This window comes from Macaca mulatta, chromosome 16, assembly GCF_049350105.2.
Source record: "Macaca mulatta isolate MMU2019108-1 chromosome 16, T2T-MMU8v2.0, whole genome shotgun sequence".
Lineage (NCBI taxonomy): Eukaryota > Metazoa > Chordata > Mammalia > Primates > Cercopithecidae > Macaca > Macaca mulatta.
In genome coordinates, this window is record NC_133421.1 from 48,350,948 (window position 1) to 48,363,567 (window position 12,620).

At 42.3% G+C, this 12,620-nt stretch overlaps 1 protein-coding gene across 1 annotated transcript in view; it reads left to right on the forward strand.

The window, feature by feature from the left end:
• The window catches only part of PPM1D (protein phosphatase, Mg2+/Mn2+ dependent 1D), a 69,344-nt gene that overhangs the window by 16,768 nt on the left and 39,956 nt on the right, over positions 1-12,620 (forward strand). The window contains exon 2 of the mRNA NM_001260836.2: positions 7,204-7,432. Coding sequence (NP_001247765.1) covers positions 7,204-7,432 — 229 coding nt within the window. The remainder of the gene's footprint in view (positions 1-7,203; positions 7,433-12,620) is intronic.

Consider the following 12,620-nt stretch of genomic DNA (forward strand, 5'->3'; position numbering starts at 1 on the left):
CTGCACTGCAGATATCTGTATGTCTTTTCTAATCTCATATTTCTATCTCCCCTTAAAAAGACCTTCCTGACTTTCATGATTAGAGTTCTGTAATGGTGTACTTGTTTTTCTTAATAGTTTTACCACTTTTCTCTAAACATGATGGTTGTTTTTGAAGAAAATCATGCTGTATGTATTCTTTTATCATGTGCTTCTTGTGAGATTCTTACGTGTTTTATGTAGTATTGTCCATTTTCATGTTGAACAACTTGGGCTGTTGCTCATTTTTAGCCCTTATTAACGATGCTGCTTTGAACATTCATATGTAATTTTTAATTATTGTTTTAGAGACAGGGTCTGGCTGTATTTCCCAGGCTATAAACTCCTGGTCTCAAGCGATCCTCCTGCCTCACCCTCCTGAGCAGCTGGTACTACAGGCACGTACTACCATGGTTGACTCATGTATTCGTTGTATATGTATGTTAATTTGTGGTATATACCTAGGAGGTAGTCAAAGAGTATACGTATCTTTACCTTTAATAAGTAGAGCCTAAATGTTACCTGAAATACACAGTTTCACAGTAGTTGATGATAGTACATGTTGCTTCATTTTCTTGACCACAGTTCGGTTGCTATTGTCAGACTAGTCTTGTAGTTATGCAGTGCTATCTCATTGTGGTTTTAAATTAGTATTTCCCTAATGATTAAAGAAGCTGAATACCTTTGCATATTTTGTGGCTGTTTGGATTTCCTGTTTTGTAAAAGGCTTGTTTAAGCTTTTTGTCCATTCTACCATTTGGGTAGTCTGTCTCATTGATTTGATTTGTAGGAAAATTGTATATATTCTGGATGCTTTTCCTTTGGCGCATATGTGTGTGTATCCTCTTCCCTTCTGTGAGTTGTGTTTTCATTCTAATAATGGTATCTTCTGAAGAACAGATTTTTTTAGTGGCTTTTAAAAAAGATGTACAATGTGATTGATGATTTTATATATGTATACATTGTGAAATGATTGTGACAATCAAGTTAATTAACACATCTGTCACCTCACATAGTTGCCTTTTTTTGGTGGTGAGAACACTCAAGATTTGTTTTCAGCAAATTTCAAGTATACAAAATAGTATTATTAACTATAGTCTCTGTGTTGTACATTAGATACTAACAACTTTACTCATAATGGAAAGTTTGTGCCGTTTGACCAACATCTCCCCACTTCTCGCAACTCCTAATCCCTGGCAACCATCCTTCTGCTCTTTCCTTCTGTGACTTTTTCTTTAGATTCCACGTATAAGTAAGATCATACAGTATTTATTTTTTCTGTGTTTGGCATATTTCACTTAGCATCCTTGTGTTGCACATGGCAGGATTTATCTCTTGCTGGATATTAGATTGTCTACATATCTTGGATATTTTGAATAATTCTGCAGGGAGCGTTGAGGTACACGTATCTCTCTGAGAGACTGATTTCATTTTCTTTGGATATAAATTCAGAGGTGCAATTCCTGAGTCATATGGTACTTCTATTTTTAGTTATATTTTTAATTCTATAATATTGTCCATAATAGCTATGCCAGTTTACATTTCCATCAGCAGTGTACAGGTGTTCTCCCTTCTTCACATCCTGGCCAGCACTTGTTTACTGTTTACTGTTATCTTTTTGATAGTAGCCATCCTAATATGTGTGAGATTATATCTTTTTTTTTTTTTTTTTTTTTTTGAGATGGGTCTTCTTGTTCTGTTACTCAGGCTGGAGTACAGTGGTGTGATCCTAGCTCACTGTAACCCCAGACTCCTAGGCTCAATGGATCCACCTGTCTCAGCGTCCTGAGTAGCTAGTACTACAGGTGTGTGCTACCATGCCCGGCTAATTTTTTTTTTTTTTTTTGAGACGGAGTCTCGCTCTGTCACCCAGGCTGGAGTGCAGTGGCAAGTGATCTCGGCTTACTGCAAGCTCCGCCCCCGGGGTTCACGCCATTCTCCTGCCTCAGCCTCCCGTGTAGCTGGGAGTACAGGCGCCCGCCACCACGCCCGGCTAATTTTTTTTTTTTTTTTGTACTTTTAGTAGAGACAGGGTTTCACCGTGTTAGCCAGGATGGTCTTGATTTTCAGACCTCGTGATCCGCCTGTATCCGCCTCCCAAAGTGCTGGCGTGAGCCACTGCGCCCGGCCCCGGCTAATTTTTAAATTTTTAGTGGGGATGGGTCTCGCTATGTTGTCTAGGCTGGTGATAAATTCCTGGCCTCAAGCGATCTTCCTGCCTCATTGTGGTTTTGATTTGAATTTCCCTCATCATGAGTGATGTTGAGCTTCTGTTCATATACTTGTTGTCCATTTGTCTGACTTCTTTGACAAATGTCTATTCAGGTCATTTGCCCAGCTTTTTTTTTTTTTTTTGAGACAGAGTCTCACCATGTCTCCCAACCTGGAGTGCAATGGTACGACGTCGGCCCACTGCAACCTCCACCTCCTGGGTTCAAACGATTCTCCTGTCTCAGCCTCCCAAGTAGCTAGGATTACAGGCGCCTGCCACGATGCCTGGCTAATTTTTGTATTTTTCCTAGAGACGGGGTTTCATCATGTTGGCCAGGCTGGTCTCAAACTCCTGACCTCATGATCCGCCCACCTCGGCCTCCCAAAGTGCTGGGAATACAGGCATGAGCCACCACGCCTGGCCTGCCCAGTTTTTAACTGTGTTTTTGTTTGTTTGTTTGTTTTGCTATTGAGTTGTATGAGTTCCTTATATATTTTGGATATTAATCTCTTACCACATAGTGTAAAGTTTGTAAGCATTTTCTCCTGAAGGTTGCCACTTCATTTTGTTGATGGTTTCCTTTCCTGTGCAGAAGCCTTTTAGTTTGATGTAGCCCACCTGTTTATTTCTGCTTTTGTTGCTTTTTTTTTTTTTTGGATACAGAGTCTCGCTCTGTTAACACAGGCTGGAGTGCAGTGGTGCGATCTCAGCTCACTGCAGACTCCACCTTCTGAGGTTGGGATCCCTCCTGAGCTGGGAATGCAGGCGTGCGCCACCACGCCTGGCTAATTTTTGTATTTGTAATAGGGACAGGCTTTCACCATGTTGGTCAGGCTGATCTAGAACTCCTGACCTCATGATCCACCCACCTTGGCCTCCCAAAGTGCTGGGATTACAGGCATGAGCCACCGCACCCAGCCTGTTGCCTTTTCTTTTGGTGTCATATTCAAAATGTAATTGCCAAGACCAATGTCAAGATTTTTCCCTGTGTTTTCTTCTAGGAGTTTTGTGCTTTCTTTTTCTTTCTTTTCTTTTCTTTTTCCTTCCTTCCCTTTCCTTTCCTTTCCTTTCCTTCCCTTCCCCTTCCCCTTCCCCTTCCCCTTCCCCTTTCTTTTTTTTTTTTTTTTTTTTTTGCGGATTCTCGCTGTGTTGCCCAGACCGGAGTGCAGTGGCGCGATCTTGGCTCTCTGCGACTTCTGCCTCTAAGGTTCAAGCTATTCTCCTGCCTCAGCTGCCTGAGTAGCTGGGATTACAGGTGCACACCACCACACCTGGCTAATTTTTATATTTTCAGTAGAGATGGGGTTTCACCATGTTGGCCAGGTTGGTCTCGAACTCCTGACTTCAGGTAATCTGCCCACCTCAGCCTCCCAAAGTGCTGGGATTACAGGTGTGAGCCACCGCACCCGGCCTGAGTTTTATGCTTTCAGTGTATTTCTTACATTTCGATTTTTAGTCACTTTCCAGTTAATTTTTGTGTATAGTATAAGACAAGGGTACAATTTCATTCTTTTGCATGTGGATGTCCAGGTTTTCCAATGCCATTTATTGAAGACTATCCTTACCTCAGTGTTTTTGTTTTTGTTTTTTGAGGCAGGGTCTTGCTCTGCTGGCCAGGCTGGAGTGTAGTGGCGCCATCTCCACTCACTGCAACCTCCACCTCCTGGGTTCAAGCAGTTCTCCCACTTCAGCCTCCTGAGTAACTGGGACTACAGGCACATGTGCCTGGCTATTTTTTGTATTTTTTGATAGAGATGGGGTTTCACCATTTTGGCCAGGCTGCTTCAGGGTGTATTTTTGGAACTCTTGTCAAAAGATTAGTTGACCATATATGCATGGGTTTATTTCTAGGCTCTCTTTTCTATTCCCTTGATGTATTTTTATGTCTGTACCATACTGTTTTGATTACTATAGCTTTGTACTATACTTTCAAATCAGGAAATGTGATGCCTTTTAAGCTTTGTTCTTATTTTTCAAGATTGCTTTACCTATTTGGGGTCTTTTGTGGTTCTGTGTGAATTTTAGGATTTTTTTTCTATTTTTGTGGAAAATGTCATTGGAATTTTGATGGAGATTGCATTAAATCTGTAGATTTCTTTAGGTAGTATGGACATTTTAACAATATTCTTACTATCCATGGACACAGATTTTTAATGTTTATTTCTGTCTTCTCTAGTTGTTTTCATCAGTGTCTTACAGTTTAAATGTACAGATCTTTCACCTCCTTTGTTAAATTTATTCCTAAGTATTTTATTCTTTTTGATGCTTTTGTAAATTAGGATTGTTTTCTTAACTTTTTTTTGGATAGTTAGTGAATAGAAATGCAACTGATTTTAGCATGTTGATGTTGTATTCTACAACTTTGTTATATTTGCTTATTCTAACAGTTGTTTGGTTGAGTTAGGGTATTTTCTCTCTTTTCTTTTTTTTTTTTTTGAAACAGAGTCTCGCAGTCTCACACTGTCGCCTAGGCTGGAGTGCAGTGGCGTGATTGCGGCTCACTGCAAGCTCCGCCTCCTGGGTTCGCGCCATTCTCCTGCCTCAGCCTCCTGAGTAGCTGGGACTATAGGCACCCGCCACCATGCCCGGCTAATTTTTTTGTATTTTTAGTAGAGACGGGGTTTCACCAGTCAGGATGGTCTCGATCTCCTGACCTCGTGATCTGCCCACCTCAGCCTCCCAAGTAGCTGGGATTACAAGCGTGAGCTACCACGCCTGGCTGATTTTTAGTAGAGACAGGGTTTCACCACGTTGGCCAGACTGGTCTCGAATTCCTGACCTCAAGTAATCTGCTCACCTCGGCCTCCCAAAGTAGTGGGATTATAGGCATGAGCCACCGTGCCCGGCCCACCCTTCCTTGTTTTATTAGGCCCTATTTGTTCTTCTACCTGTTTTTGAGAATCTATTACACCCATTAACAAATCTACCACTTTCCTTAAAAGAGAGGTGTTACAGTTAGTGGTACCTTGAGGACTTAACATTTCACCTTACTGTGTAGAGAGTTTAGGCACTGCCCTAGCTTCTGCAGTGTAAAAATTTATCTGCCTGGCCACGCGCAGTGGCTCACGCCTGTAATGCCAGCACTTTGGGAAAGGCCGAGGCAGGTGGATCACGAGGTCAGGAGATCGAGACCATCCTGGCTAACACAGTGAAATCCCATCTCTACTAAAAAAAAAAAACAAAAAAATTAGCCGGGCGTGGTGGCAGGCACCTGTATTCCCAGCTACTTGGGAGGTTGAGGCAGGAGAATGGTGTGAACCTGGGAGGCGGAGCTTGCAGTGAGCTGAGATTGTGCCACTGCACTCCAGCCTGGGCAACAGAGCAAGACTCCGTCTCAAAAAAAAAAAAAAGGGAACACTCATTTACTGTCTTTATTACTGATTGTTCTTTTTGCTTATGTTGGATTACAAGACCGCATTTTTATTTTTTTTCTTAACGTGATTTTATTTGTTTAAACTTCCAGGAATTCTTTGTCTTTCCTTATGACCTTTCTATGTGTTTTATGACTCCTGTGGACTTTTTCTAGTATTTATATTCTGTCCTTTCAGTGGGATTTTGGTGGGGAGAATGTCATTGTTTGGACTCATTTTGCCATCATGAACTATAAGTTGCAGTTTGTTTAGAGTTAGAGAATGCTTCATTGTTGAATGACAGTGAATTTAATTAAACAATATTGAGTTTGTAATATACAGGGATTCTGCCACTAAATATTTGAGTTATCACAAGCAGGTTTCTTAATTACTCAAAGTATTGATATCCTTATCTGCAAGATGAGGAATAAGTAAATAAAATAAATAAAGGGAATAATCATATCTGTCTCATAAATTGGTCACAAGCATTATTTGAGATGATACATGTAAAGCTCTTAGTATAGAACCTGGTATACAGTGAGTATACTCAGTAAATGTTATTTGTTAAGTAGTGACTGTTCAAAATAGTTATCTAAAAAACAAATCAAGCCAGGTGCGGTGTCTCATGCCCATGATCCCAGCACTTTGGGAGGCCGAGGTGGGTGGATCACCCAAGGTCAGGAGTTTGAGACCAGCCTGACCAACATGGTGAAACCCCATCTCTACTAAAAATACAAAAAGTAGCTGGGCTTGGTGTCAGGCCCCTGTGATAACAGCTACTTGGGAGGCTGAGTCAGAAGAATCTCTTGAACCCAGGAGGCAGAGGTTGCCCTCCAGCCTGGATGACAGAGTAAGACTCAGTCTAAAAAACAAAACAAAAAAAATAAGGAACTTTTTCAGAAAGCCTTTTAGAAGAGATATTAGTAAACAGATGCTAAGTGGCTGGCTAAACGATATCAAAACTCTTGAATCAAGACTGATTCTGGGCCGGGCGCAGTGGCTCACGCCTATAACCCTAGCACTTTGGGAGGCCGAGACGGGCGCATACGAGGTCAGATCGAGACCATCCTGGCTAACACGGTGAAACCCCGTCTCTACTAAAAATACAAAAAAATTAGCCGGGCATGGTGGCGGGCGCCTGTAGTCCCAGCTACTCAGGAGGCTGAGGCAGGAGAATGGTGTGAACCCGGGAGGCAGAGCTCTCAGTGAGCCGAGATCGCACCACTGCATTCCAGCCTGGACGACAGAGCGAGACTCCGTCTCAAAACAAAAACAAACAAAAAAAAAACTGATTCTGATTAAAAAAACCTCTTAACACATTCTTTCCTCTCAGTTTAGTTAGGACTAAGAGTTATGTAGCAGTAATAAACCTATCCTGTAATAGATTTCTCTTAGGATTGGTTTGATAGTTGTATTATAATTGTATTATTTATAAAATTAATTTATTAGTGTATTCATTAATTAACCTAAGTCCTTTAGTAGTTTTCAGAATATTTTTCTCAAATTTTTTCTTATGTCAATTCGAGTGTTAACATGCTAATTCAGGGTTTGTTGCCATTTGTATCCTGACAGTGTATTACTGTTTATACTTTTAAGAGTAAAATATTTTATTTCTTATTACAGCGGAATGGCCAAAGACTATGACAGGTCTTCCCAGCACATCAGGAACAACTGCCAGTGTGGTCATCATACGGGGCATGAAGATGTATGTAGCTCACGTAGGTGACTCAGGGGTGGTTCTTGGAATTCAGGATGACCCAAAGGATGACTTTGTCAGAGCTGTGGAGGTGACACAGGACCATAAGCCAGAACTTCCCAAGGAAAGAGAACGAATCGAAGGACTTGGCGGGAGGTAACATTCTGTTGTTTTCTCTTTCCTGTCTTGGTTCTAATTTAGTCCTTTTATACTTTACTAATGAAATTGACCTACTACTCTCCCTTTTATTGAAGTTACTTTCTTAGTATTACAGGTTTTTTAGTTTGTCTGATGTAGTACCCATGTATGTGCATTCATGTTTTTCTCATTATTATGAATTGACTGTTTTATTTCTGATAATGACTCTAATAGGAAATAATATCTCAGTGGGCCTCAAGGAAACAACACAATACAAGGTTTTACTGAAAACCTTTCACATGACTTTCAGATTCTAGACAGAACAGCTCTTGGAGTTCCAGAGTAGAACACTTTGAATCTGGCTGAGGGAAAAAGATTAAGTTAGAATTAACCTTCAGCTTTTTTCATTGATTTCAGATTTACTGCAAACCTTTCCAATTATTTATTTATTTGTTTTTTTGAGACGGAGTCTCGCTCAGTCGCCCAGGCTGGAGTGCAGTGGTACAATCTCGGCTCACTGCAAGCTCCGCCTCCCGGGTTCACGCCATTCTCCTGCCTCAGCCTCCCAAGTAGCTGGGACTACAGGCGCCCGCCGTCACGCCCAGCTAATTTTTTGCATTTTTAGTAGAGATGGGGTTTCACCGTGTTAGCCAGGATGGTCTCGATCTCCTGACCTCATGATCCGCCCGCCTCGGCCTCCCAAAGTGCTGGGATTACAGGCGTGAGCCACCACGCCCGGCCCAATTATTTTTTGTTTGTTTGTTTGAACTTAGTGTTTCAATGTGTAGGTAATTTGTAAACTAGGAACTGAAATTGATTTCAGTATTATATTTTTATAATTCAAACTTAAATGAAAGATTATTCTAAAAAGAGAGTGAATAACATGAGAAAATTTAAAAATTATCTCAATACTAATTTTTAAAAATTGAGGGTATGAGGCAAGTTGAGTAGAATCCAGTGTTTTCTAAATAATCGTTGTAACTGAAGCCTTCCCATGATATCATTACTTGCCTCCTCTTTTTTGCTTTTATTAAATCAAAATTGGTCTTTTGCAGAGAAATGACAAGCTAAAGAAAATAATTAGCATCTGGCCAGGCACTGTGGCTCACGCCCGTAATCCCAGCACTTTGGGAGGCTGAGGCGGGTGGATCACCTGAGGTCAGGAGTTCAAGACCAGCCTGACCAACATGGAGAAACCCCATCTCTACTAAAAATACAAAATTAGCTGAGTGTGGTGGCGCATGCCTGTAATCCCAGAGACTGAGGCAGGAGAATCACTTGAACCCAGGAGGTGGAGGTTGTGGTGAGCTGAGATTGCACCATTGCACTCCAGCCTGGGCAACAAGAGCAGAACGCCATCTCACAAAAGAAAAGAAAAGAATTAGCATCCTTAAACTATAAGGAGTTCAACAAATTAATACAGTACTAAAGCACGAGGCCGGGCGCGGTGGCTCACACCTATAATCCTAGCACTTTGGGAGACCGAGGCAGGTAGATTGCCTGAGCTCAGGAGTTCGAAACCAGCCTGGGGAACATGGTGAAACCCCATCTCTGCTAAAGTACAAAAGAAATTAGCCAGGCGTGGCAGCGTGCGCCTGTAGTCCCAACTACTTGGGAGGCTGAGGCAAGAGAATTGCTTGAACCCAGGAGATGGAGGTTGCAGTGAGCCGAGATCACGCCACTGCACTCCAGCCTGGGCGACAGAGTGAGACTCCGTCTCTTAAAAAAATAATAATAATAAATAAAATAAAGTACTAAAATGCATGGCACCCTGGATAGGTGGATAAAGGAAAGTTTGAACAACAAAAAAATGCAAAACAGTAGTAAACATTTGGGGAAATAAAAGTTAAATATTAAAATGAAACTCCATTTCCTGTTGTTAGATTAGCAAAGATTAAAAAAAAAAAAGGCCGGGCGCGGTGGCTCAAGCCTGTAATCCCAGCACTTTGGGAGGCCGAGACGGGCGGATCACGAGGTCAGGAGATCGAGACCATCCTGGCTGACACAGTGAAACCCCGTCTCTACTAAAAAATACAAAAAAACTAGCTGGGCGAGGTGGCGGGCGCTTGTAGTCCCAGCTACTCGGGAGGCTGAGGCAGGAGAATGGCGTGAACCCGGGAGGCGGAGCTTGCAGTGAGCCAAGATCACGCCACTGCACACCAGCCTGGGCGGCAGAGCGAGACTGTCTCAAAAAAAAAAAAAAAAAAAAAAAAAGAGATTCCTCTCAATATTTTTGTTGAAATGGTTACCCTGTTGATAAGATTATAAATTGGTACTACCGCCCGGGCGCGGTGGCTCATGCCTGTAATCCCAGCACTTTGGGAGGCCGAGGTGGGCGGATCGTGAGGTCAGGAGTTCGAGACCATCCTGACTAACATGGTGAAACCCGTCTCTACTAAAAAATACAAAAAATTAGCCGGGCGTGGTGGTGGCGCCTGTAGTCCCAGCTACTCGGGAGGCTGAGGCAGGAGAATGGCGTGAACCCGGGAGGCGGAGCTTGCAGTGAGCCGAGATCGCGCCACCGCACTCCAGCCTGGGCGACAGAGCCAGACTTCGTCTTAAAAAAAATAAATTGGTACTACCTATATAGAAAATAATACATACCAGTAGCTTTAAATGTTTCGGGAATCTATTCTAAAGAAGAAATCTGAACTGTGGACAAAAATATCTGAATAGAGTTATTGATTGCAGCATTTTTAATGACTGTTAGAGTCCGGAAGTAACTTGAAGGCCCAACAGCTAGAGAATAGTTAAGTATATTTAGCAACATATTCATAATATTAAAATATTATTAATTAAATTTTTAATAAATTAATTCGTAATTAAAAATAACATTTATAGATAAGTTTATAAAACTCATGATGTTTTGAAATTTTTCCAAGTAAAGGTAGAGAGAGTAATATGAACTTCCATGTATATGGGGAAGGTTTAATGATACGGGAAAATGTTTATGGTCACAAAAAAGCAGGATATAAAATTACATTTCTAGTGTTACCTCAGCAATGCAGAGACATGGGAATAAGATAAATATTCTAAATTTTTATAAATGAGTGATGAGATTTTATACCACACGTTTATTTTTATTTTTGTTTTTTTTTTTTTTTTGAGACGGAGTCTCACACTGTCGCCCAGGCTGCAGTGCAGTGGCGCGATCTCTGCTGACTGCAAGCTCCGCCCGCCGTTTCACGCCATTCTCCTGCCTCAGCCTCTCGAGTAGCTGGGACTACAGGCTCCCGCCACCACGCCCGGCTAATTTTTTGTGTTTTTAGTAGAGACGGGGTTTCACCGTGTTAGCCAGGATGGTCTCGATCTCCTGACCTCGTGATCTGCCCGCCTCGGCCTCCCAAAGTGCTGGGATTACAGGTGTGAGCCACTGCGCCGGGTCTTATTTATTTATTTATTTATTTATTTAGAAACGGAGAGTTTTGCTCTTGCTGCCCAGGCTGGAGTGCAATGGCGTCATCTCGGCTCCCTGCAACCTCTGCCTCCCGGGTTCACACAATTATCCTGCCTCATGCGCTTCCATGCCCGTCTAATTTTGTAGTTTTACTAGAGACGGGGATTCTCCATGTTGGTCAGGCTGGTCTCAAACTGCTGACCTGAGGTGATCCGCCTGCCTCGGCCTCCCAAAGTGCTGGGATTACAGACGTGAGCTACCGCACCCGGTCATTTTTATTTTTTTATTTTATTTTATTTTATTTATTTATTTTTTTGAGACAGAGTCTCACTCTGTCGCCCAGCTGGAGTGCAGTGGCGCGATCTTGGCTCACTGCAAGCTCCGCCTCCCGGGTTCACGCCATTCTCCTACCTTAGCCTGCCGAGTAGCTGGGACTACAGGCGCCCGCCATGGCGCCCGGCTAATTTTTTTGTATTTTTAGTAGAGACGGGGCTTCACCGTGTTAGATAGGATCGTCTGGCTTCAGTCATGTTTTAATTTGAATTTATCTTATGAGAAATGTTGAATCTTTTTATATATTTAAAAGCCATTTATATTTTTCCTCTGTATTTCTTTTTATTCATTTTGGGGGATTGTTGTTAGCCATTTTTTCCCCCACATTAATGTGTAGGGGCTAGCTGTACATTAAAGAAATTAGTCTAATGTATGTGATGTGAATTTTAGATATTGTTTCCACAGTTTGTCTTTGATTATGCTCCTGGAACTTTTTCCACATGGAAGTTTCTTTTAATGCAGTTAAATTTATTAGTCTCTTCTGTTACAACTTTTTGGGTTTTATGCTATACACACAGTGAAGCTTTTTAATAAAGTCTGCTATATATATTTTCTTTTAGTACAGCAGGAATATTTTTGGTCTTAGAAATCCTGTTTGTTCATTCTGTTTGTTTTTTCATTTTTGAAACATGATCTCACTCTGTTGCCCAGGCTGCAGTGCAGTAGCACAATCATGGCTCACTGCAACCTCAAGTGATCTTCCCATGTCAGTCTCTTGAGAGCTGGGACTACAGGTGCATGTGTGCCACCATGCCAGCTAATTTTCTTTTTCTTTTTTTTGAGACAGAGTCTTGCCCTGTTGCCCAGGCTGGAGTGCAATGGTGCGATCTCCACTCACTGTAACCTCTGCCTCCCAGGTTCAAGCGATTCTCCTGCCCCAGCCTCCTGAGTAGCTGGAATTATAGGCGCCTGCCACCACGGCTTAGCTTTAGTATAAAGACAGGATTTCATCATGTCGGCCAAGCTGGTCTCGAACACCTGACCTCAGGTGATCCGCCTGCCTCGGCCACCCAAAGTGCTGGGATTACAGGCACAAGCCTCTGCACCCGGCCTCTTTTTCTTTAAAAAAAAAAAAAAAAAAACGGCCGGGCGTAGTGGCTCCCGCATGTCATCCCAGCACTTTGGGAGGCTGAGGTGGGTGGATCATGAGGTCAGGAATTCGAGACCAGCCTGGCCAACATTGTGAAACCTAGTCTCTACTAAAGATACAAAAAATTAGCCAGGCATAGTGGCATGTGCCTGTAATCCCAGCTACTTGGGAGGTTTGGGCAGTAGATTCTCTTGAACCCGGGAGGCAGAGGTTGCAATGAGCCGAGATCACACCATTGCACTCCAACCTGGGCAACACGGTGAGACTCCGTCTCAAAAAAAGAAAAAAAGTCTTTTTTGGAGAGACAAGGTCTCACTATGTTGCCTAGGCTGGTCTCAAACACTCCTCTTGCCTTGTTAATTCATCTAAAAATAGCAATTATAAAC